General features: G+C 46.1%; 1 protein-coding gene across 8 annotated transcripts in view; it reads left to right on the forward strand.

The window, feature by feature from the left end:
- LOC106585006 (transforming acidic coiled-coil-containing protein 1) overlaps window positions 1-23,500 on the forward strand; it is a 38,678-nt gene extending 15,178 nt beyond the window's left edge. Inside the window, exons 1-13 of one of the 8 annotated variants that reach the window (XM_045707060.1) lie at window positions 10,415-10,518; window positions 11,668-11,728; window positions 12,138-12,222; window positions 15,118-15,152; window positions 16,034-16,169; window positions 16,236-16,312; window positions 16,540-16,583; window positions 16,716-16,876; window positions 16,990-17,096; window positions 17,192-17,312; window positions 17,485-19,916; window positions 20,641-20,754; window positions 22,630-23,500. In XM_045707060.1, coding sequence (XP_045563016.1) covers window positions 16,035-16,169; window positions 16,236-16,312; window positions 16,540-16,583; window positions 16,716-16,876; window positions 16,990-17,096; window positions 17,192-17,312; window positions 17,485-17,553 — 714 coding nt within the window. In that variant the 5' untranslated portion in view covers window positions 10,415-10,518; window positions 11,668-11,728; window positions 12,138-12,222; window positions 15,118-15,152; window position 16,034 and the 3' untranslated portion in view covers window positions 17,554-19,916; window positions 20,641-20,754; window positions 22,630-23,500. Of the gene's footprint in view, window positions 1-1,147; window positions 2,034-3,683; window positions 3,776-10,109; window positions 10,519-11,530; window positions 11,729-12,137; window positions 12,223-15,117; window positions 15,153-16,015; window positions 16,189-16,235; window positions 16,313-16,539; window positions 16,584-16,715; window positions 16,877-16,989; window positions 17,097-17,191; window positions 17,313-17,484; window positions 19,917-20,613; window positions 20,755-22,629 lie in introns of those variants that run through there. The other 7 variants (XM_045707061.1, XM_045707062.1, XM_045707055.1 and 4 more) reach the window with 7 other exon arrangements.
- Window positions 23,501-25,891: the final 2,391 nt, after the last annotated feature.

The raw sequence follows: 25,891 nt of genomic DNA on the forward strand, positions 1-25,891 counted from the left end.
GAGTAAAGGGAAAATAAAAGAGGAGATGAGAGACTATTTCCTCTGTCACCTCTCTTTATCCATACCTCGTTCCTCTCCTCCACAGAAGCAAATGGATATTAGATTAGTCATGGTTGATGTTTCTCATACAACACATCTCATTTGGCTTGGCCTAGTTAGTGTGTGTGTGTGTGTGTGTGTGTGTGTGTGTGTGTGTGTGTGTGTGTGTGTGTGTGTGTGTGTGTGTGTGTGTGCGTGTGTGTGTGTGTGTGTACGCGTGCGCGTGCATGTGCGTGTGTGTGTGCGAGCATGAGTGGGATGCATGTTAATCAGAGTTGTGTCAGTGCATGTGGTACTCAGTGCTGTGTGTCAGTGTGAGAGTGTGTCTGTGTGTGCGTTTTGGAAGTTATGTAAGCCATCATGAACAGCCTCCAGGCGTGTGGTTGTACGTGCGCACTTTTGTGTGTGTGTGTGTGTGTGTGTGCGTGTGTGTGTGTCTGCAGAGATGGGAAAGAGAGAGTTTCCACATGGTTGACTAACCACAGCCTGCCATGGTCGCACAGTTACCGGCACGTTCCATAGAGAGGAGTAAGAAGAGCTCTGGAGGATGGTTGTATAGTCATAGGAGGAACTAAATGTTCACGTTTGATTTGTTTTGATGTAACAGATGTATTAGACTGTGTGACAGAGGACAGAAGAGTCAGTGGAACAGATACAGCCCAATAGCAAACTAAATGTTGTTATTCTTGTCGAAATAGATAGACTAGATAGGGTGCATCTCAGTTTCTGTCTGTCCACCCAGCCTGATTCACTCTGATCCTCTGCACACACCTCTTTCTATCTGTCAGTCTCTTGATCTCCTATCCTCTGGTCAGGTCTGACAGAAACGTGTACTACTTGTTGTGTTAGCTGTGTTAGGTGTCCTCCTCCTCCTCCTGTCCCCTCTTCCTCCCTCTCTCCCTCACTCCTGGACACTAGTGATCTACCACTCGGTGTAAACAGTCAGACGACTCTCAGACAACAGCTCTTTTGAAACAGGAAACTTTCACCCTTACTTCTCTATCCCCCCTCCCTCCCGCTAACCCCCTACCTACCTCTACCCTCCCTCTGCCCTCCCTCTCTTCTCCCTCCTCTCACAACACGCCTTGAGACTCTCCTCTATCACAATAGAGCAGCCTGAAAGAGAGTTGGGGTAGGGGGAGGGTGGAGGGCTAGGCAAACTCTTTTTGGGTGCGAGTGAGAGAGAGCGAGGGAGGGAGGGAGAGAGAGAGAGAGAGAGAGAGAGAGGAAGAAGGAGGGAGGAGGGAGCAGTCTGGCAGCCAGCTGATCACTGCTCTGGCATTCAGAGTCGAAGCGGAGGATGGAGAGAGAGAGAGGCTGAGGGAGAAGAGGCTACTGATGCTACAGTAATCTGTGATCTAACAGTAAGAAACCAACAGCGTCATCTCAGCTCTGTCAACCTCTTGTCACGGTTTGTATCCGGGATCAAAAATGCAGAAGAGCAGTCTGGGAAACGAAAGCAAAAGCAGGAAGTGAAGAGAGAAACAAGAGATGCCAAAAAATCAACATCCTTTCAAAAAGAGAAAGAGAGAACACACGGATCAGCTCCGAGAGAGAGAGAGAGAGAGAGAGAGAGAGAGAGAGAGAGAGAGAGAGATACAAGTAAACAGACTCTGTGGTGAGTCACTCCTCCTCTCTTCTCCTCTCCTCTGGTGTGTTGTTGCTTATGCACAGAGGAGCAGCAGAACTAAGAGAGGAGTTCAATCTAGAGCCAGAGGAGAACCCGACTGTGTGGGAGTAACAGAACCGAGAGTGGAACTGTAGAACCTGTAAGGGACCAGACCATTACAACTAGGAGTATCATCAGACCCAGTGGGGTGCAACCAGATCCAGAGGGTTGTATACTGTATAGAGGAGCTGGTGTGTCTCTGTAGAGATGTCCTGGGGGTCTTTGCTGTCTCCGGTCCAATGGGCCAAATGGACTTGGTCAGCTGTACGGGGGGAGGGGAGGATGAGGGGGAGGAGAGAGCGCCCGGAACCAATGATGGAGAAAAGTAAGTGGGCTACAGGTGTGTGTGTGTGCATGTGCGTGTGTGTGCGTGTGTGTGTGAGTGAGTGAGTGAGTGAGTGAGTGAGTGAGTGAGTGAGTGAGTGAGTGAGTGAGCGAGCGAGTGAGTGAGTGCGTTGGTGCGCATGTGTGTGTGATGCCTGATGCCTGTATGGCACATGTGAGAGAGGGAGAGAGATAAAGAGAGATTGTGCTGAGAGATCACTGTGCATGGTGGATGGCAGCAGTCTGAGTGTGTCTGGATCCACCTGTCAGGATGACTTGGGGGAATTTGCTGTTATTAATCATACAGAGAGAGAGAGAGAGAGAGAGAGAGAGAGAGAGAGAGAGAGAGAGAGAGAGAGGAAGCAGATATGATGTTGTTGTGATATGGTCTCTTGTCCATTAATTCCATCGTATAACAGTGACTAGATGACATTGTCATGTCTAAAAGCAGAGTCGGCCAGGCGACCACACACACACCCAGGCTTTTACTCCATTACACACCCAGGCACTTACCATTACTCCATTCTAACCATTATTATGAGCCATCCTCCCATCAGCAACCTCCTGTGGACCACAGATACTTAGGAGAATATGTCTTCCTTCATGTGTGTCTGTGTGAGAGAAGGGCAGGAAAGGGATGGCGGCAGGTTTGGGAAGTTTGGGAGAAGGTTGGTTGAGTTTTCTAAAGATGTGGGATTTTTTGTGCTAGTTTCTAGTTTCCAAGTAACTGTCCAAGATCGCCGTGTAGAGGTCATCACTGGGACTTTATTTCTGATTGTTTTGCTCTGCTTTGTCTGTGTGTGTGTGTGTGTTTGTGAGTAGGTGTGTGTGTGTGTGTGTCTTTTTAAGGATGATCTCTGTATATTTTAGATGTGATGTGTGTGTGTGTGTGTGTGTGTGTGGGAGAGAGAGAGAGAGAGCTGTCTGTATTCTGGGAGCCTGTGTCTTTGTTCTCCTGAGCTGTTTTTCATTAGTGTGTGGACAGTTTGATGTGCATTTAGGTGCATGGGAACACAAACACACACTGGAGCACAGCGTGGAAATAAATCTGGGCCGGGCATCTGGGAGACCCTAAGACTGTGTGTGTGTGTGTGTGTGTGTGTGTGTGTGTGTGTGTGTGTGTGTGTGTGTGTGTGTGTGTGTGTGTGTGTGTGTGTGTGTGTGTTACGAGAGAGAGAGCGAGAGAGAGAGGGAGAGAGAAACTGAAACACAGTCTGTCCTTGTATTGGGGACACGTGGGCAGGATGAGGAGGCTAGTGGATGCAGGTGGCCAGGCAGGGTTAAGCTCCCCTCCTCCCTTCTTCCCCTCTTTCCCTTTCCTCCCCCTTTGCTTCTCTTACAGTGACACTTCTTATAAACTCCTTTGACGGCTGTTGAAGGAGCCATTAGCGAGCCACTGGCCTGAAAGTTCCCCTTCTAGACAACCAGGAGAAGTTCCCTTTGAACATGTAGCAGCAGATCAGTGTGTTACAGATCTGGGTGTTTTGTGTCTGCTCTGGCTTTAGTCTGGCTCAGTCTTGCACACAAGCACAACTCTGGAACCATGGAGGTGCTATATAAACTTGTAATCAATTTCTCCATCTCTCTCTCTCTCTCTCTCTCTTCCTGTCTCCATGTCTCCCTGTCTCTCTCTCTCTCTATCTCTCTCTAGTTCGGACTCAGAAGGGAACTTTGAGACCCCAGAGGCGGAGTCTCCTGGTCTGCTGAATGACCTGACCCAGCTGGATAACTCTGCCCACACAGGTGAGATACCTGTGTGTTAGTAGGAACAATGAGACAGGAGTAGTGGATGGCAGACAGGAGTAGTGGATGGCAGATGCAAGCTACACTAGCATCACTCTGTAAAGCCACAGAGACCTGAAGTACAGGTGCTTCTTCACCAATAAAGACTGACTTAAGAAGTGTGCCCCTCCAACACACACATACGCACGCACACCGCTGACATCCCAAACCAACAGAACACACAGATCATGTGTTGTCGACCATTGTAGAGTTTTACAGCCTAACAATGTTATCCTATTAAAATGTTAAACTGCTCTGTGGCGTCTTGGACTGGATTAGTTCAATTGTTTGCGATTCATAATCCTAGATCTGGACACAATGCAATTTAGAAGATGGGATTCTATGATCGTAATGTACTGAACCTCCTTTGTCTCTGTAGACAATAACGACCCCTCCTCTTATAGAACAGCAGCCAGTCACATGCTGCCTGCCTGTGTATTTCTGGGTTACTGACATAAATGAAACATTGACTGAGAAATAATTCAGTCTGGAGGAATAAGAGTAGTCTACTCGATTACAGCACCGAAGGGAGAAACTACACAGTAACAACAACACAATACTAGATATTAGATGTACATAGTCTATTGACTGGGTTAGATGTCTGAGCAGAGTTGGAATTTAGGGTTTCTGAAGAATTGAAGGCCTTTCTTGTTATTGTGCTTGATTGTTTAGAGAAATCAAATAGACCCTCCCATTTCCCCCTCGCATCTCTCTCTCTCTCTCTCTCTCTCTCTCTCTGGTCAGTGTGTTACCCTGTTAAACTGTGTAGCGGCTGTTATTTATCGGTTGCTAGGCTACAGGGTGAGGCCTAAAGGCCAGGGGCAAGGTTGTCCTGCTCTACTCCCAGATGATTCTGGTTAGAGTTGGGGTTAGGGAAGGTTTCCTCTCCTGTTCACACAGTAGACATACGGGATTGTCATGATCACTCCATACTACACATCCACAGAGGGCTAATTTGACTGTAACATCTTATTCATATCTCTGAGAAAAGACAATTGAAAGATGATCTAGTTATGTTGAAAACAAACACTTGTTCTTAGTTGAGGCAGACGTTTATCTAAACGAGTAGCGTCTCACATACAAGGGAAATAGAATAACCAAATCACCTAGTGATTCTCGATAACATATCAACAAAACTGACTATGCAATCGATGATAGGAATCATGAATGGATGCTAATCTGTGCTGAACACAACACTCCCCGTCCTTTAAACTAGGCATGAAAGGAGGTGATAAAGTCTTGAAGGTGAGCAGGGCGGGAGCACACCCTTACAGGTCGCAGGACGGCTGCTGCAGTGACAACAACAGGTGCCCGTGGGACTGGCACTTGTACTTCAGGTGGGGCCAAGGGAGCGTGTGACACCGGAAGTGAACTACTCAGAGTGGCATCAATGGCAGAGTGGGGACGTGCAGGAGGTGGCACCTTCATCAGTCGGCTGCCAGCGAGAGCCGTCAGGCAGTTGAAACATTGCTGGGTCCAGTTGACGTTGAACTTGACACGGTGTTGACCAGAAGGTGCAGAGCTTGTCTGCGTGCTGTGGTCGTTGCACCCTGACCCAATCCCTCACTTGGATTCCAGGAAGCCGTGCTCTCTTTCTTTTGTTGTAGCGCTCCTGACTTTTACGCTGTTGGCTATGCACTGCTGCTTTGACTGTCGAGGCTGAGGGACGGAGCCTGTGTAAGGGCAGCTCTAGTTCACATCCTAGCATCAGCTTGGCAGGAGAGACTCTGGTGGTGGAGTGGTGAGCAGCTCTGTAGTGCAGCAGAGTTTGCAAAAAGGAGTCAGTGAAGGAGCAACCGTGAGCTAGGTGACCTCTGATTGAACCTCTCCACCCGCCCCCTGTTGACCCGGGGGTGGTGGGTAGGCTGTTCTGATGTGCTTGATCCCCTTGCTTTGGATGTAAGAGCTGAACTCAGCCGAGACCAGCCAAGGGTCATTGTCCATGGTCAGAATTGCAGGCTGTCTCCAGCGAGCAAAGAGCATATCCAGGAAGTTTATGATGGCCCCTGATGTGACAGAACTCATGGGTGTGACCTCTGACCATTTTGAATGTAGGTCATACTCAACCACCAGGAAGTGTTGGTGATGTGGCACATTGTAGAGTTCACTGCAGATGTCCAGTTGGATATGTTGCCATGGACGGGAGGTCCAGGCCAGTGGTTGCAGTGGTAGTGGCGGATGTCCTGTCTTTCTACAGAGAAGACATGGAGCACAGTCACATACTACTCCTTCAATATCAGGACCGATGCCTGGCCACTACACCAGATCCCAGCAGCACTGCTTCAGCAAGGTGGCCCTCATGAGCCATGGCCAACACTCGTCCTCTGAGGCTGCTTGGTATGCTGGTGCAGTTTCCACAGGCCAGACGTCTCATTCCAGAATGACAGCTCATGTTTGAACCTGGCATATTGTTGGTTCCGATGGGCACTGTGCCGGCCAGCCTTTGGCTACGTATTCCCGCAAGGTCGTGAAGAAGGGGTTGTTGGTTGATTATTGGGTCAGCTCAATGTGCAGAACAGTGTCTTGGGAGGTGAGCGTAGGAGCTGGATGAGGTCCTCATCTGAGTCAACCTGGAAACAGGTGGAGTCTGGAGGAACTGAGCGCGAAAGGAGGTCGGACAACACATTGTCCCTGTCCGGCGTGAACTGCAGCTTAAAGTTATACTGCTGGAATTGGTCTGACCGGCGGTACATGCGGAGGAGCTTGTGTCCCGACCCAGAGATAGACATCAAGGCTGTGTGGCCTGGTAGTCAGTGCACAGTTTGACACAACTGTGTTAACCAAGTTGGACACCCATGGGAAGGCATCCACCGGCTAGATGAATCCATCCTCCAGCTGCTTGTGTAGATCCTTAGTGACCTCCTGGCGTAAAGCCAGCGGGATATGGCGTAGAGGCTGAATGACTGGAGTCACCATAGGGCCGAGGAGGGGCTTATGTGTGAACGCTGTCAAGGCACCTACGCCGTTGAAGACGGTAGGCCATGGGGAGGCAACGTGCAGGATTGTTGCGCCACTTTTGTTCAACAGAGAGAACCCCAGGCTGGTGAACAGGTCCAGATCTAAGATATTAGTGCCCTGCTGTGTGATGTGGAAGGGGAACTGAGTGAGGGCCTTGTTGCCATACTGCACAGGTGAGTGTATAAAGCCGATGACATCAATCACTGAGCGTCCATATCCGTACAGGCTAAAGCTGGGCGGCTGGAGGGGCAGGTGAGACATGAACTGCTCATAGGTGGCCATGCTGAGGAGCGACACTTTTGCTCCTGTGTCTAGCACGAGAGGAACGCAGGAGTCACCCGGGTATACAGTACAAGCGGAAAACCCAGTCGGGTTTGAGCCAACAGTGCAAGTGACAGGAGGGGGTGTGGCTGTGGGGCATGACCCAGACCAGTTTGAGACAACTGCGTGAACGACAGGAGGGGGCATGTCTGTGGGGTGTGATCCAGCTGGGTTTGAGCCAACCAGGCGAGTGACAGGAAAGGGTGTGTCTGTGGGGCTTGCTTACTGCACAACTTGAAAAACACTGGAAGCATGTGTTTGTGCCTCACAGATCTTAGTTGCACAGTGAGCTGCTGATCCCACTTGAGAAGCTATGGCTACAGCTTTTGCTGTAGAAGAAGCTTCTCCCGCACGAGTGAACATGAGGTTTGCTCAATTAACTGGTCCCTGATAATTTAATCTCGAAGATATCCAAACTGACATGACTGTGCTAGCTCTTTAAGATCAGCGACGTACTGTGTCACTGACTCACATGCTCGCTGTCGAAAATGCAGCCTCTTCAGAAGCACACTCTTTGCAAAATGTCCATCCAAAAGTTCAACAGCTGCATCATATGTGTACGCTTCCCTGAGCGTTTGGAAGATGCGCAAGTCCTCGGCACCGAGACAGTGAATAAAAATTGCTCTTTTCCTCTCAGGGCTAACCACAGTCCGATAGCTAGCATGTACGTCACAAACGACGACTTCCGTCTGTCCCATGGGATTGTTGGTTCACCCGTGTGAGGAAAGAACTGCTCCGGTGGAGGTAGGGATATTGTAGAAATACTTTCAGCCATCCTCGTTTGCCAAATGAATAAAAAAAAAATAACAGGTGAGGCTGACGTTTATCTAAACGAGTAACATCAGAGAGGAAGAGGCAAAGCGAGAGAGATAACTGGGCCCAAGATCTGTCGTCTCCAGGAGGTGGCATTTTTCCTCTTTTTCCACTCACTAAGCGAGAAGTTTTTGTATAGAGAACAATTTTTTTATTTAACCAGGTAAGTTGACTGAGAACACATTCTCATTTATAGCAACAACCTGGGGAATAGTTATGGGGAGATGAATAAGCCAATTGTAAACTGGTGATGATCAGGTGGCAATGATGGTCAGATTGGGAATTTAGCCAAAACACCAGGGTTAACACCCCTACTCTTACAATAAGTGCCATGGGATCTTTAGTGACCACAGAGAGTCAGGACACCCGTTTAACATCCCAGCACCCTACACAAGGTCATGTCCCCAATCACTGCCCTAGGATATAATTTTGTTTATAGACCAGAGGAAAGGGTGCCTCCAACACCACCTCCAGTCTCCCATCCAGGGACTGACCAGGACCAACCCTGGTTAGCTCCAGAAGCAAGCCAGCAGTGGGATGCAGGGTGGTGTGCTGCTGGCTAACAATAAGAGATTGTTGAACATTTAATGGGTTTATTTGATCTAATAGAAGTTTCGCAATGCTTAGGTTGTTACGAGTATACTGATATAAGTAGAACAAGTGACATCCAGGCAATTTTAAGAAAAAACATTTTATATCGTCACTAGTTTCCACAGCCACAAAGTCATAAATCCCACCTATTTATTTGTGATTTTAAACCTAACTTTAACCACACTGCTAACCTTATGCCTAACCCTAACCTTAATTTAAAACCAAAAAAGCTCATTTGTTTTTACGAATTTTTATGATATAGCCAATTTTGACTTTGATGCTATGGTAACTAGTGGAAACCATTTTGCCTGTTGTTCACACACGTATCTGCCTTCTCATTGGCTAGAATGGTCCCACCTTACCTTGCCCCCTCCTGACTGCCTTCCATTTTTTAAGACATTTATTTTCATTGTTAGAGTGGCCATTAGAGTATCTGGTCAATATGATGGATAATCTGTGATAGCATCTCACATACAACAGAAATAGAACAACCAAATCACCTAATGATTTTCGTTAACAACCTATCAACAAAACAGACTGTGTAATCGATTATACAAATCATGGAGTGCTGTTGTAAGTGCTGAACACAACACAACAGACACAACAGAGAAAGAGAGCATTATCACAAGAGTGTGTGTGTGTGTGTGTGTGTGTGTGTGTGTGTGTGTGTGTGTGTGAATTGCGCTGTAGTTACATTGTTCTGCGTTCCTGGGCTTTGTGCTGGATTTCTCTATAACAGAGAGCTCACTGTACAGCAGTATGAGTCAGCAACCCTGACTTAAACACACACACATACACACACACACACACACACTGGGCTAGAGCCTCTCCTCTCTCAGCAGTGTCAGCCCAGACTGAATTGAGCAGCCCCAGACCCCAGAGAACAGAAGCATGTTAAGAGCATCACCGTCAGCTGTTGTAAACACAGCAGGATCCTGGGATAAACATACACTTAAAGCATTACTGTGCTCTTAGGGAAAGGACCATTGTGTGTGTGTGTGTGTGTGTGTGTGTGTGTGTGTGTGTGTGTGTGTGTGTGTGTGTGTGTGTGTGTTTGCTGTTGACAAGGTTTTTGTTGACGCAGGGACCATTGTAAGGGATCCTTTTTAGCATTCTAGCAGGAAGTTAGGAGTCATTCTGATTGTTCTAACAGGAAGTGAGAGGCCATTCAAACATAGCTCAGTCCACAAGCTGCAGCTCAGCTAGTCACGCCTTTAACTAGGTACGGACTGAGGCTGACCTGCAGTGCTTTAAGAGTTCCCTGTGTTTTGAGCCGCTATAGGAGTTAGAGATGAGACACTCCGTCTGATTCCAGAGATGTTTTTCACCCTGATGCACTGGGAACTAAGCTCCCACAGAGAGAATATCCTAAAGAGAAAAGAGCCATAGAGAGAGTGGTGAAGAGAGAGCGAGTGAAAAGAGAGATATGCATTTCCTGTAGTGTATTATCTGAAACAAGAAAACCATACAAAGATAAATAAATGTATTTGCTGCTAAAATGTCTGTTGTTGTTTTTGTTGTTGTTGACATAGCATCATTATTGGTGCCACTTTTAGAGAAAGGTTGTTGTCTTGCTTCTCTCCAGCGTGATACTAACTCCACCTCTCTTCAGTCCTCACTAGAGATGTCGGACAGCTGACGCCCCGCCTCGTCCTGGACAGAAACTCCAATCAGGATGTTTATCCCGCCTCCCTACAGGATGTCCAAGATGCCCTAAACAACCTCAATAGCTCCTCCCCTTCTCTGAGTGGAGCAGGTTTAGACCAGAACCTGAACCTGAGGTTGACCTCAAGACCTGGAGAAGGAGATGGTCTCTCCCCGTCCCCTCTGCCCCAGCCCCGCGCCCTACGCCCCGCCTCGCTCCCTGTCCACAACTGCCCTGACCCCGCCGAGGTTGATGACCTTTCTCCTATCACCTATGACCCCAACGGCAACATGAACTCTGACCCCAACAGCCTGACCCCTGAACTGGACAGACCGGACTCAGACAGACAGTCACCTAGGATGAGCTCGGGCATCACGTGAGTAACACTCACATAAGACATCTTATCTTACACATGCCTGACTACTTAGCATACAATCACATGATCTTATCTCTCCCTTCCTCAACCAATCATCCCCCCTCCACCCCTCTCATGTCTCCCCCACACTCCACTGTCTCTCTGTCCTCCACCTGTCTCTGAGTCTATTTCTGTGTGGCATCAGGACTCCTGACCAGGTCTGTTTACTATGTATGATGCTGTAAGTACAGAATTCTGTACTGTCTCTGTTGGCCCGCCACTAAACCTTGACCACATCCCCAGCCTTTGTGTCTCCCCTCTCCCTGCCCTCCATACATGTTCTCCTACACCACGACTCACTGCAGTCAGAACAGGCTAGACTTCTTTAGTGCTGTGTCAGGTTGACGCATGGAGATAACCATTTGGTCATCAGATTCTCTCAGGCAGGGCTAGTCGATCTCAGAGCCTATTACATTATCACTATCTCACCTCAGAGAGAGAGAGAGCCTCACAATACTCTAGTCTACAGAAATGTTACAATACTCTCTGTTCACGCGTAATCATGCAGTAGTCTGGTGAGGCAACAGCCTGTTTCATTAATCTGCTTTCTGCTTTCATTTAGTAGCACATATGTACAAAGCAACTCAACAGAGAAAGCACAGAATGTGGTCTGATTACAGTCTGCTTTCTCCACTACTTTCTCTCCATTCTTCCTACTGTACTCTCTATATACTCATGAAAAAGCAACATGGTTTCAGTCTCACCTAATATCATAGGTGTAACGATGTGCGTCGGGGAGCAAGTTCAGGGAGTGAGTGTTTTAATAAATAAACGCAACTAAATACACAACAAGAACCACAAACAACACACAGACATGACACAGACACAATAACACCTGGGGAAGGAACCAAAGGGAGTGACATATATAGGGAAGGCAACCAGGGAAGTGATGGAATTCAGGTGAGTCTGATGACGCGCAGGTGCGCGTAACGATGGTGACAGGTGTGTGCCATAACGAGCAGCGGCCTAGAGGCCGGAGAGGGAGCACACATGACAATAGGACTCTGCTACCTTTGGGTCTGGCGAATGTCCCAGACACACATGGTCGGTGGGTCAGTGATGATCTGGGTAGGTCTCAGTAGCTCTGACCTCAGTGCTCTTTGTCTTCAGGAACTCCTGTAAAGTGAAGAAGCTGGACAACCAGACTCCGTTACAGAACACCAGCGGGGAGGTAATGGTTCATGTTCTTACCAGCTTCTCAAACAGGAAATGCTTTACTCTTCTTCTTCACACCTTTACTCATAAAGAAAGCAAACTTTATTTACCTCTTATTTTTAAAAGAATGATTTTGAATACTCCAGATAAAAGTGTGTGTATCGCTGTCATTGTATCACATTTTGTGGTGTGTGTGTCTGTATGCGTGAGTGCAGTGTTTATGGTACCTTTCCTCTGTGTGCCTGACCATGACTGTGGTAACCGTACACATTTCTCTCTGAGAGCCCTGTCTTCTACTTTACTTTACCTCAGCCCTCGGTATATGTCAGGCCTGCTCTGGCACGGCAACAGGGCGAGAAGGGAGCCTGTCCAATTAGAAGGATGAAAATGTCTCTGACCGTCTGTCCCACCCTGTCTGTCTGTAGGACAACGACCATCGCAAAGGTCATGCTACAGATGAGGAGAAGCTAGCCAGCACGACAGGACTCAGAGCAGATAGAGACCACAACGGTGAGTGAGGAATAAAGGGATTAGACACACCCAACATCATTGTGTGTGAACCAATGTGTTGGTAAATCAATATCACAGGGAAGGTCATTGTTTTCCCCTATACAACCCCCCCAATAACAGTAATCAGAGACAACCATCTCTCCCTCAATGTGAGCAAGACAAAGGAGCTGATCGTGGACTCAGGGGCGCCGACCCCTTTTCCTGCTTATTTTATCAAGACGTCGGAAGAAGCCCATCCTTTGCCCTCAGGAGACTGAGATTTGTTATGGGTCCCCAGATCCTCAAAAGTTCTACAGCTGCACTATCGAGAGCATCCTGACGGCGTAGTCACTACACCCCTACCTAGAGTTGAAGTCATAAGTTTACATGCACCTTAGCCAAATACATTTAAACTCAGTTTTTCACAATTCCTGACATTTCATCCTGGTAAAAAGCCTGTCAGTTAGGATCACCACTTTATTTTAAGAATGTGAAATGTCAGAATAATAGTAGAGAATGATTTATTTCTTTCATCACACTCCCAGTGGGTCAGAAGTTTATGTACACTCAATTAGTATTTGGTAGCATTGCCTTTAAATTGTTTAACTTGGGTCAAATGTTTCGGGTAGCCTTCCACAAGCTTCCCACAATAAGTTGGGTGAATTTTGGCCCATTCCTCCTGACAGAGCTGGTGTAACTAAGTCAGGTTTGTAGGCCTCCTTGCTCGCACACGCTTTTTCAGTTCTGCCCACACATTTTCTATAGGCTTGAGGTCAGAGCATTGTGATGGCCACTCCAATACCTTGACTTTGTTGTCCTTAAGCCATTTTGCCACAACTTTGGAAGTATGCTTGGGGTCATTGTCCATTTGGAAGACCCATTTGCGACCAAGCTTTAACTTCCTGACTGATGTCTTGAGATGTTGCTTCAATATATCCACATCATTTTCCCTCCTCATGATGCCATCTATTTTGTGAAGTGCACCAATCCCTCCTGCAGCAAAGCACCCCCACAACATGATGCTGCCACCCCCGTGCTTCACAGTTGGGATGGTGTTCTTCTATTTTTGTTTCATCAGACCAGAGGACATTTCTCAAAAAAATAAAATCTGGCGGTTTTGGAGCAGTAGCTTCTTCCTTGCTGAGCGGCCTTTGAAGTTCTGTCAATGTAGGACTCGTTTTACTGTGGCCATATAACTTTTGTACCTGTTCCCTCCAGCATCTTCACAAGGTCCTTTGCTGTTCTGGGATTGATTTGCACTTTTCGCACCAAAGTACGTTCTTCTCTAGGAGACAGAACGCCTCTCCTTCCTGAGTGGTATGACGGCTGCGTGGTCCCATGGTGTTTGTACTTGCGTACTATTGTTTGTACAGATGAACGTGGTACCTTCGGGTGTTTGGAAATTGCTCCCAAGGATGAACCAGACTAGTGGAGGTCTACCATTTTTTTCTGAGGTCTTGGCTGATTTCTTTTGATTTTCCCATGATGTCAAGCAAAGAGGCACTGAGTTTGAAGGTAGGCCTTGAAATACATCTACAGGTACACCTCCAATTGACTAAAATAATGTCAATTAGCATATCAGAAGCTTCTAAAGCCATGACATCATTTTCTGGAATTTTACAAGCTGTTTAAAAGCACAGTCAATTTAGTGTATTTGAACTTCTGACCCACTGGAGTTGTGATTAAGTGAAATAATCTCTGTAAACAATTGTTGGAAAAATGACTTGTCATGCACAAAGTAGATGTCCTTACCGACTTGCCAAAACTATAGTTTGTTAACAAGAAATTTGTGGAGTGGTTGAAAAACGAGTTTTAATGACTCCAACCTAAGTGTATGTAACCTTCCGACTTCAACTGTACATGTACAAATTACCTTGACTAACCTGTACCCCCGCACATTGACTCAGTACCGGTACCCCCAGTAAATAGCCTCGTTATTGTTACTTTTTATTATTTTTTTTTACTTCAGTTTATTTGGTAAATATTTTCTTTGCTCTTTCTTGAACTGCATTGTTGGTTAAGGGCTTGTAAGTAAGCATTTCACGGTAAGGTCTACACTTGTTGTATTTGGCGCATGTGACAGTTTGATTTGAATTAGTAACTTGAATTGTCCACATCCACAATTGCTTCATTTGAAGCTGCGTTTTCCTGTGCTCTGATTTGGGCTCCCTCCATCCCTCAGCTGACTCGACCACTAGACCTACTGTATATGACTCATTCAGCTTGTTGTTGTGTATGACTGGTAGGTCTGTGTGTATGAGCCAATAAGCAGAACCCCATTAGTGTGACAGGAAGCAGACAGACTGTACCAGATCAATAGTCCCTCAGGCTGCATGTGACACACTTCTACTGTAGCTCTGTTCTCCACAGACTAGACAGAACTGAAAAGAGAAGTGTATATGGTAGATTTGTCTGTCATCTTAGGAGTTTATTATGAGACAGAAGTGTCGTCATGCCCTCTGAGCTGCAGGTATACACTGCACCCTCCTGGTTACACAGCAGCAGTACATGGAGCTGCCAGTGGTGGGAGTCGGGTAAGAATAGAAAATAAAATGACAGAAAAAGAACACAATATACTAGTTCCTTTTGAGAATACAGCGTGGGATAGACTGCTGCTCCCGAATGGCGCAGGGGTCTAAGGCACTGCATCTTAGTGCTAGAGGTGTCACTACAGACCCTGGTTCGATACCAGGCTGCATCACAACCGGCCGTGATGGGGAGTCCCAAAGGGCGGCGCACAATTCGCCCAGTGTCGTCCGGGGTAGGGTTTGGCCGGGTAGGCCGTCATTGTAAATAAGAATTTGTTTTTAACTGACTTGCCTTGTTAAATAAAGGGTAATATATATATTTGACACAGATACTTTTAGGGACTTGTCATTCAAGGGTACAAAGGTTTGATGTGGTGTTCTCTTCCAGAGCCAGAGTTGGAGGAGTCAGACTGCTGTTCTATGGTGAGTACACTAACATGTCCTGTTAACAGTCACATATAGCCCAGTGAGAGTTTGGTCCACTTCAGATCCGGGTCTAGAGATGTTCTGTCAAAATCATGTGCTCCCCCTGGTGACCATTAGATGGCGCCAACAGTGAGCCAGCTGTATGGAACTCTTTTCTCTGAAAACAGATTATGGCCATGATGCTACTGTAGAGCGTGAACAATCATTGTCATCATGTTTTAGTAGATGTAGTGGATTACAGCTGTGTTCACAATGACGTTGAGGAGCTATCTGGCCCGCTGTTATGGTGACTGGCTTGATTAGTCTTCTAGTCCACCCGGTGCCTTCTACAGTAGCACATTACACTATCATGGTAGCTTTACTCCCACACTGTCTGAACATGAACTGACCACAGGCTCCTCAGCCTGCCTGCCTGTCATCTCCGGCTTGTCAGGTGATAGAGGGCTTGAGATGATTAGGATTAGGATATGAGTGTGAGTTATAATCCATGGAAGGATAAGAGGAGGACGAGGGTTGAGGGGGGGAGGGCTAGCGAAAGAGATGGAAATAACTACCCTTAGCTCTGGCACTGAGGAACAAGACCTGAACTTCTAGCCCCCCCCCTCTGAGTAGGCATGCTGATGACGGCAGAGCGAATACAGAAGTGATTGTGTCTGTCTACAGCTCTGACAAACACTGTACTATAATCTGTTTATTATTGAGTGAAACACAGATGGAAATGACCAGTCTGGCACACCCAGAAACATTCAGAGAGTGTATCCAATGCTACAGGCCACAGTTGACATTGTGACTAAATCAGGGTTTGGGTCAATTGATTCTAACATCTAGTCAGGTACTTATGGAACTCCTCTCCTACACTGACACCCATTCCTCCGCAGTATGAGGCACCCCTGCCAGCTGAAGAACGCCAAGCTGGGAGGAAGTAACACGAAGAAGACAGGAAGTGAGGTTCTAGACTCCATTTGCATCAGCGAGGAGGAGAAAATGGCTGTTCTCACCCTTATCAGAGAGGAGGTAGGTTAAAAAATAGACCACACACGCACACTTGGTTAACACAGTAATAACTGTTTCCTGTGTCAGATCATCACTAAGGAGACGGAGGCCAGTGACTGGAGGAGAAAGTATGAGGACAGCAGACAGGAAGTCATGGAGATGAGGTAACTCACATGTAGGGTTACAAAATTCCTGCAACTTTCAATAAATTCCCTGGTTTTCCAGAAATCGTGGTTATTGAAAGTTACAGGAATTTTGCAACCCTACTCACATGTACCATTCACCTGAACTGTACTGTGAGGCTAGTAATCATGTGATGTGTGCTGAGCAGTGAACAGACTGAGGGTTAGCTAGTATAGACTCATCAGTAGCCGTTCCTCCTCTCTCACAGGAAGATTGTGGCAGAGTATGAGAAGACCATCGCCCAGATGATTGGTGAGTGGCTCGGTGAACCAACCTCTTCAAACATTCCTCTCCGTAAAATGACAGTTATACCCAGTGTAGTGGTGGCGTTGATGCACGGAATCATAAAATGACCCGTCCGCGTGAACTCTCTCTCTCGTTCAGAGGACGAACAGCGCAACACCATGAGCTCCCAGAAGTCTTTGCAGGCTGTAACCATGGAGAAGGAGTTGGCGCTAGCGGACCTGAACTCGGTAGAGCGCTCGCTGTCCGACATGTTCCGCCGCTACGAGAACATGAAGAGCACCCTGGACGGCTTCAAGAAGGTCAGAGTTCAAGGGTCAAGAATAGTCTGACCTGAGTATCATTAGTCTTTAAGCACATTTGACGTATGTTCTTTATGTGGAATGTGGTCGTTCTACCATTTGTGTGCGTGTAGAATGAGGAGGTGTTGAAGAAGTGTGCTCAGGAGTATCTGGCCAGAGTCAAGCAGGAGGAGCAGAGATACCAGACGCTTAAACTCCACGCTGAGGAAAAACTAGACAAGTATGATCACGCAAGCAAGCACACTACACACACACACACAGTGGTCTGTGACTATGTACCAACCAATGAAACATCTACCCTATTCCTCACCTCAGGGCTAATCAGGACATAGCCCAGGTACGCAGCAAGGCCAGCTCTGAGAGTGTTGCTCTGACCGCCAGCCTGAGGAAGGAGCAGATGAGGGTGGACTCTCTGGAGAGAGCCCTGCAGCAGAAGGTAACGCACAACACAAATGCTACATGCTAATGCATTTTGCTAGCCCCATAGCATAAAGTAATGCGCAACACAAACTCTACATGTTAACAAAGTTGCTTGCCCTACATAAGTGTTTTTGCTAACCAGATCTTAGTCTTGAATCTCCCTGATGTGATCTTCCATCTTTTCACAGGCCGAGGAAATCGAGGAGCTCACCAAGATCTGTGACGAGCTCATCGCCAAGATGGGCAGAACAGACTGACAGATTCCATACGTCCAAATCATTCAATCTTGATCCGCTGAGAAATCCCTGCCTACAACCTATGGCATACTCTGCCCTGTGCATGCAGCCAGCCAATGAGCAGTTCTGTTTTCCCGTGGGGCGCCTACCCCTAATGTTTCTGTACAGGTCCAATGTCATATGAGAACCCATTTTCTCTTGAGTAGTGCACCCTATGGATAATAGGGTGTCATTTGAGCCAGAGATTGTTACATGTGGACTGTTTTTGTTTTGGTCATTTTTGCCACGCAAGACCAAATCCCTTACTCCCTCCATCCAGCTGTCTTTCTGTCCTGTAACACAAATATTATATGCGGTCCAGGCATTGCATAGATTTGGGCTTATTTACCTGACGATAACATTTTGTAGCGCATTTATTAATAGATTGTGTATATAAACACCCTGTCTGAGATGTACTGTACATATTTATTCTGAACACTAGGAGACTAGGGTGGGACCAGGTAGACGCTCTAGGCTCTAGGACAGAGGTCAGGGGTGAGCTGTGTTTGACCCTTCTGTATGACTGCACTATTACAGGGAGGGGGGATATGGACATGGGGTTAGGATGCACTGCTATTGATAGGGGTCATGTGGGAGGGGGGGGGGTTGTCCTGGGAAGTATAAAGCTTTTCTCCTGTCTGTAATATGAGGCCTTGTGTTAGCAGTGGAAGAGGAGCTGTAGGTCTACTGTATAGTCTGCTCTGTGTGGTCTTGGACAGGTTTAGATAACCTCCAGCATAACTGCACAGGGGAGGATTTCTCACTGTCCTAAACTCCACCTGGTTAGTGTTTGTCTCAGGCCAGTGTGTTGGAGCAGAGAGTAGAATACTCAATCTGGAAATGGTGAATTTAATACAAAGACTATATATTTTGTATATGTACAAACCATACTGGAAGAGCGTTTTAATGACTGTGGCTGTTATCTTTGGTTGTTCAGAAAAAAAAATGCTCAGAATATCCTGCGCATGTTCCCCTCGGGCCACTGACATGCACAGCACCTGTCGTGTCCAGGTGTGAAACGTTATGACATGGAGGTAGAGAGAACTGTTCCAGGATTACTTGAGCGCCCATTGACCCCGGTCCAATGTAGTGCACTATATAGGGTGCCCAACCAGTGTGTTTTACTGCAGCACCTATTTAGTGGCATAGAAAGATAACGTTTCTCTTATTCACTTAAGTGTTCTCAGCTGAACTGGTTCTGTTAAACTCTTCTTCACCCCTGTGGAGAGTCACACCGCCTCACAGTACTAGTTCCCTCTCCGCCATACTGCTCTGTGGACGCCATACTTAAACAAGATGCATTATAAACTGGGTGGTTCCAGCCCTGAATGCTGATTCGTTGACAGCCGTCTCTATCGTGCATTCTGCAGTTGTTACCTCCAGCTTCATTGACGGTTTCATTAAACGTTATGTATGTCACCGATCCCTTTTTTGAATTGTCATTATTTGTGAAGTGGTAATAAAAGTACAGCTATACTATGTTGACTAATACGGTATATGCAGTGTGTCCTGAGTAAACAAGATTGCAGTAATAAAGGAGTGTGTTCTCATGGCTTCTGTGTGCAAGAGAGTTTCCCTGTTCACGGCTTCACAGGTATGGTCTGACATCACAGCTTCAGAGGACGAGTCTGACATCACAGCTAGACAGATTGGGTCTGACATCACAGCTACAAGCACTGACTTAACTGAATCCTCAGTCTCTGCCGGAGTGAACCGTAGCCTAGCCCTGGACTCGCAGCCGAACAGAGAAGATTGTGAAAGGCATCACCGTTTCGGCTTTATCCTCTTATTCTCAGACCTAACATCCCCTGACACAATTACGTCCTCTGTGTGACACACTCACAGAGATAAAGACACATGCACGCAGACTCACATATACTGTGCGAAATGGATGTTAGAGGGCAAGTGCATGCAAGTGACACATTTTAGGTTGAATTTCCCTGTAGTTGGTGTGAATGGTCTGTGACAACCTAGTGTGGTTGTATTATTTCTCTGATCACTAAGACAGCATACTGTAGAGGAGGGGGGGGGTGCTGACCGCAAAGGTGAATACAGTACAGACAACAGTATTGAGAGTATACCTAACCCTGTCAAAGCTACCCTGGGTAAGCTCATTAACACAATAACAAAGGATGCTGGGTGTGCAGGGTTGATAGGGATTAGGGCTAAGATGTTATTGCCCCCAAGACACCCCTGCCCCCTTCTCTTTTCTCTCCTCTGCGTTTACCTCCTCTCTGCTCCCACTCCAGCACTGGACTTCCAAACGCACACTGATACGCACCGTGCACCCAGCACTATGAAGACTGTCCTGGCTCTGCTGATGTTGGTATGCCTGGCCTGCCACAGTAAGTCTCCTTGTTCATGTAGTAGCAGGGTTATTGGATCAACTAGAGGGGGACCATATTGGGGGTTCAGGGTTTTATAAGGGGTTATAAGGGCTTTTTAAAGGGGGCTCTGATTCTCAACGGTGGGTCTGAATATATAGTCTTTACTGGGTCATTGTTAAACAATGTAATCAGGTTACAAATGTTGTGTTGTTTATCTGGTGGGTGGCAAACAAAATGTCTTGAGCTTAGTTGGATCAGATAACTCACAGAAGAGTCTGGGACACAATGAGAGTAACTGATGCTAACACTAACCCTAACTGTACCAGGGGGTCAGATTTCAGTATATTTTGTTTTAGTCATCATATTGATAAGGGTTGTGCCTTGAAGTGCTAGTGAAGGGCTCTGTTTACTTATCTGTGTCTGTCTCTCTGTCTGACCAGCTGACAGTGGGTTTCAGTGTGCTCTCATTTGTTCATAAAAGCCAGAGGGGTTGCCAGGACAGATCATACGGACAGGGTTATTCCGGGTTAGGTCACAGACACAGCCTTGGAGTTGCTCTGTACATGATCAGATATTAGTTTGTGTTTATGGGCTCCCAGTTACTCAGGGACAATGTGTGCATGTTGAGAGTTAGCCTCGATCCAACCTTCTTGCAGATGGATTGCTAGTCTTTCTGTCTGTGTGTGTTGGTACATGCTGCTTAGTCTCATCTCAGATGTTCTCTCCTGTTCCATGTGTAAAGGTCACGCACTGAAGTGTCACTCATGCGTAGCGTCCAATGAGGATGATTGTACTAAACAAGGATCCACCACCTGCCCTCAATTCGCTGACGCCTGCTCCACCATCACAGGACAGAGTGAGTACACACCCATAAAGCGTGCAGCATTCTTTTCTACCCCTAGATGTCAGGCTAGTTCTAGGAGTCAGTTGATTTTCCTGACTGTAAGTGCCACCAAACAGTACAGTATGAAGATAGGCTAAAACTGCGTCTCCAATTAGAAATCCCTGATCACACCTGTAGGCGATGTCAAGGCGACGTTGGTTAGGTAGCCTCACACGTAGAAACACGTCCCCGGTCCAACGGTTGTCTCGCGCTGAACTGCGTCTGTGTAGGCCATCAAATCAAAAGCACTCCTTCGATATAAAGTTGTTTAGACGAAAATGAGAACGTTTCAGTTTGTCACTTTCACGAGGTTGGAGAAATAACATCGACTACTTACGAAATTGTCTCGAACATAGGTTGTGCCTTTAGATGAACAACTAAGGACGAATGTTTTACTTCTCCCATTGACTTGGTCTGTTTCGAAAGCGTTCGCGAAAGTCTCGCAATGTTGCGCCTCTGGGTTTAGAAAATCTGTGGCACCACCATCAGCACTACACCACAGATAGAACAAGGAGCCATATGTTTCACCGGCAGTATACATCTGAAGCATCCGGTTGAATTTCCACTCTCCACCAAATATGGTGCGAAGAGGAAGCCCAGTGGCCTGCAGTGGGGGAATATGGCGCGAGATAAAACTGGGCCAACATTCTGCAGATTTTGTCATCTAAGGAAAGCTCTCAATTCAGGTTTCTGTTCCAAAAACTAAAATCTGTATGCACAACGTTTTGTAGATGTTACTCTTTGCCAACGTTACTACATATTGCATTGTTTACAAGGAGTGCATGGGCGAATTGAGTTATAGCACACGTGCACTTCACAGCAATAGCGTTCCCAAATTGAAATATGCAAATACCTGCTAGAACACGACACTATGATTATTTTGCTCCCATTGAAAACAACACAGATTAACTATCTTTGACTATACACAGCAAAAAGTAGAGCACAGACGTACAAGTGCCGAAATCCACATCGACCCCTAAACTTGCCTCCTATAGACACTTCTGTAGATCTGAAATTATTAGATTGCAAAAATATTAAATTCCACAAAGATCCGCAAGGTATACTTTTTAGACTTCAATTGTATATTATCGGTGTTCTAGCTACTGTGGAACTGACACGAACACATCTTGTACAAAACAGATTTTAAAGCTAAATAAACACGAGTCTTTATGCTACTATACTATTTCACACACTAAATCAATGACCACAGAAATTCGATAATAGAGTACATGTACACGTATTTCTCTCTCGCTTTTGTCAGCAGTCGCTCTCCCTCTCTCTCTCCGCGCCCTGTAATCACTGTGTCATCATCTCTCAGGATTCTGGATAAATTCCCAGCAGTTTTTATCAACCACAATTGGGAGTCCTATAGGGCGGCCCAGCGTCGTCCTTCATTGTAAATCATTTATTTAACTAGACAAGTCAGTTAAGAACAAATTCTTATTTATAATGACAGCTTACCGTGGAACACTGGGTTAACTGCCTTGTTCAGGGGCAGAAAGAGATTTTAACTCAGGGATTCGATCCAGCAACCTTTAGGGTTACTGGCCTAACACGCTAACCACTAGGCTACCTGCCACTAACTGACTTGCCTAGTTAAATAAAGGTTAAATAAAAATTTTGTAAAAAAAATAGTTATGTGATTGCTGTATATAAAAGTACCATGTATGTCAAATGTGTATGTATATGTAGCTGAAAAGCTGTAAAATAAAAAGTGTCCTCCGAAGAGGACAATAAAAAATATCTCATTCCTCACAGCTTTCCTCTCACTCTCCTTCCCTCCCCACTCCTCTCTCCCCTCTCTCCTTTCCTCACACTCCTCTCTCCTCCCTCCCTCCTGTGTTTCAGACACGGTGATGAAGTCATGCTCCTACAAAGCATTCTGTGATAAGGCCCACAGTGGCAACTCTGGAGCCAAGATGGAGTGTTGTTTCACTGATGACTGCAATGGGCCTCATAAGGGCCACCAGCACGGGGAGCACAAAAACACAGCTGGAGCCCTGGGAGCCAGCCCTGCTCTGCTACTTGGGGCTCTGATGCTCCGCATGGCCCTCAGCAGGTTCTAAACTCCTGATCATAAATACATTCATCCCTTTACTATCCATCTATCCATGTATTCATTATTTCATACAGCCCTACCACGAAACCATTTATCCATCCATCCCCTCGGAGTGTGTCTGCAGAATGCTGATGAGCCAGGGTTTGGTGAATCATACAGGAATTAGTAAGAGTGTGTGTGATGCCTGTGGTGGGGGGGTCATAAAAGCACATTCAATCAAGTTTAAAGACAGATGGAACTGATGTATCACTCCATATGACTCAGCTCTGTCAGAGATGTGTGTCCGTAACCAGTCATATGTACAAACTGAGATGTTTGATATGATCAGAGAGAGGATGGAACTCCTGTAGTGTCTGTAGACTCTGGGTGGATGTGAGCCAGGCTGGGGTTAGAACTGTAGATGTATATACTATGTTTATACCTGGGGCAGATCTAAAATGTCACCCATGGTAGCCTGTGTGTATGTATGATACTGTTGGTTAGTGCTGGGCTCCCAGTAGGCCTAGTGTTGGGCTCGTTCCCACAGTGACCACATACGCTAGTGCACTCTTCAGCCTTCAGACTCCAATCATCATGAATTAAATAGGTACTTGTTGGTCCATTGTTAATATTGTTATGCTTCAATACTTATTTATAAATAAACATGCTATTACACCCTTACATTTCCCTTCTAACTCTCAGCAGTTGGTTTTGTTGTGTGTGTGTAGCGTGCTACAGTGTGAGACTGTCAGTGGGTGGCATCAGTGGAAATGTTAAGACCGTAGGTTTAGACTCCCTCCTCCATTTCTGTGACCTCTGACCTAGTTACAGGCCACATGACAGGACGTGAGGTCACACACACACACACATGCACGAACACACACACACATATGCACGAACACACACACACACACACACACACACACACATTTCCTCCTCACACCTCCAGTCTGTCTCTAGTGAATGCTGACTTCTCTGTCTCTGTCTCAGACTGTATAATCACTTGGTGAAGGGAAGGCTTATATAAGGACAGTTGGACAAGGCAGAGAGAACAACTGGTCTAGACAACGATACAGATCGCACCCGCTAATCACCCCATTCAGACAGAATATCTACCCCATTTAGGCTAGTCACAGTAGCTCTGCGCACCGTAGCATACTGTTACTGTAATTTCTATTTCCCTGTTAGCCTAGTCTCTCCTCCGTCTGAGGCCATGTCTCTCTCCCTCCTCTGTCATAAATACAAGTCAGCTGAGCGAAGAGAGAAAGAGAGAGACAGAGAGGGGAGGGGGGGGGGTGAAATTCTGAATCATATGATGTGACTTTGACCCAGTTCCCATAGCAATGCTGCCAGCTGAGAGATGGAGAAGGAAGGAAAGAGATAAATGGTTAGAATATCGCTCTGTTTATGAGAATTTATCATAAATGCATGGTTAAAAATGTAATGAACAAGTAAAACTAACCTACAGTTGAAGTCGGAAGTGTACATACACCTTAGCCAAATACATTTAAACTCAGTTTTTCACAATTCCTTACATTTAATCCTAGTAAAAATCCCCCGTTTTAGGTCAGTTAGGATCACCACTTTATTTTGAGAATGTGAAATCTCAGAATATGAATGATTTATTTCAGCTTTTATTTCTTTCATTACATTCCCAGTGGGTCAGGAGTTTACATACACTCAATTAGTATTTGGTAGCATTGGCTTTAAATTGTTTAACTTGGGTCAAATGTTTCGGGTAGACTTCCACAAGCTTCCCACAATAAGTTGGGTGAATTTTGGCCCATTCCTCCTGACAGAGCTGGTGTAACTAAGTCAGGTTTGTAGGCCTCCTTGCTCGCACACGCTTTTTCAGTTCTGCCCACACATTTTCTATAGGCTTGAGGTCAGAGCGTTGTGATGGCCACTCCAATACCTTGACTTTGTCCTTAAGCCATTTTGCCACAACTTTGGAAGTATGCTTGGGGTCATTGTTCATTTGGAAGACCCATTTGTGACCAAGCTTTAACTTCCTGTCTTGAGATGCTGCTTCAATATATCCACATAATGTTCCTGCCTCATGATGCCATCTATTTTGTGAAGTGTACCAGTGCCTCATGCAGCAAAGCACCCCCACAACAGGATGCTGCCACCCGCGTGCTTCACGGTTGGGATGGTGTTCTTCGGCTTGCAAGCCTCCCCCTTTTTCCTCCAAACATAACGATGGTCATTATGGCCAAACAGTTCTATTTTTGTTTCATCAGACCAGAGGACATTTCTCCAAAAAATACAGTTGCAAACCGTAGTCTGGCTTTTTTATGGCGGTTTTGGAGCAGTGGCTTCTTCCTTGCTGAGCGGCCTTTCAAGTTATGTCGATATAGGACTTGTTTTACTGTGGATATAGATACTTTTGTACCTGTTTCCTCCAGCATCTTCACAAGGTCCTTTGCTGTTGTTCTGGGATTGATTTGCACTTTTCGCACCAAAGTACGTTCATCTCTACGAGACAGAACGTGTCTCCTTCCTGAGCGGTATGACGGCTGCACGGTCCCATGGTGTTTATACTTGCGTACTATTGTTTATACAGATGAATGTGGTACCTTCAGGCGTTTGGAAATTGCTCCCAAGGATGAAACAGACTTGTGGAGGTCTACAATTTATTTTTCTGATGTCTTGGCTGATTTCTTTTGATTTTCCCATGATGTCAAGCAAAGAGACACTGAGTTTGAAGGTAGGCCTTGAAATACATCCACAGATACACCTCCAATTGACTCAAATGATGTCAATTAGCCTATCAGAAGCTTCTAAAGCCATGTCATCGTTTTCTGGAATTTTCAAAACTGTTTAAAGGCACAGTCAACTTAGTGTATGTAAAATTCTGACCCACTGAAATTGTGATACAGTGAATTATAAGTGAAATAATCTGTCTGTAAACAATTGTTGGAAAAATTACTTGTGTCATGCACAAAGTAGATGTCCTTACTGACTTGCCAAAACTATAATTTGTTAACAAGAAATGTGTGGAGTGATTGAAAAACGAGTTTTAATGACTCCAACCTAAGTGTATGTAAACATCCGACTTTAACTGTTTGT

This window comes from Salmo salar, chromosome ssa24 (genome assembly GCF_905237065.1).
Source record: "Salmo salar chromosome ssa24, Ssal_v3.1, whole genome shotgun sequence".
In the NCBI taxonomy this organism is placed as follows: Eukaryota; Metazoa; Chordata; class Actinopteri; order Salmoniformes; family Salmonidae; genus Salmo; species Salmo salar.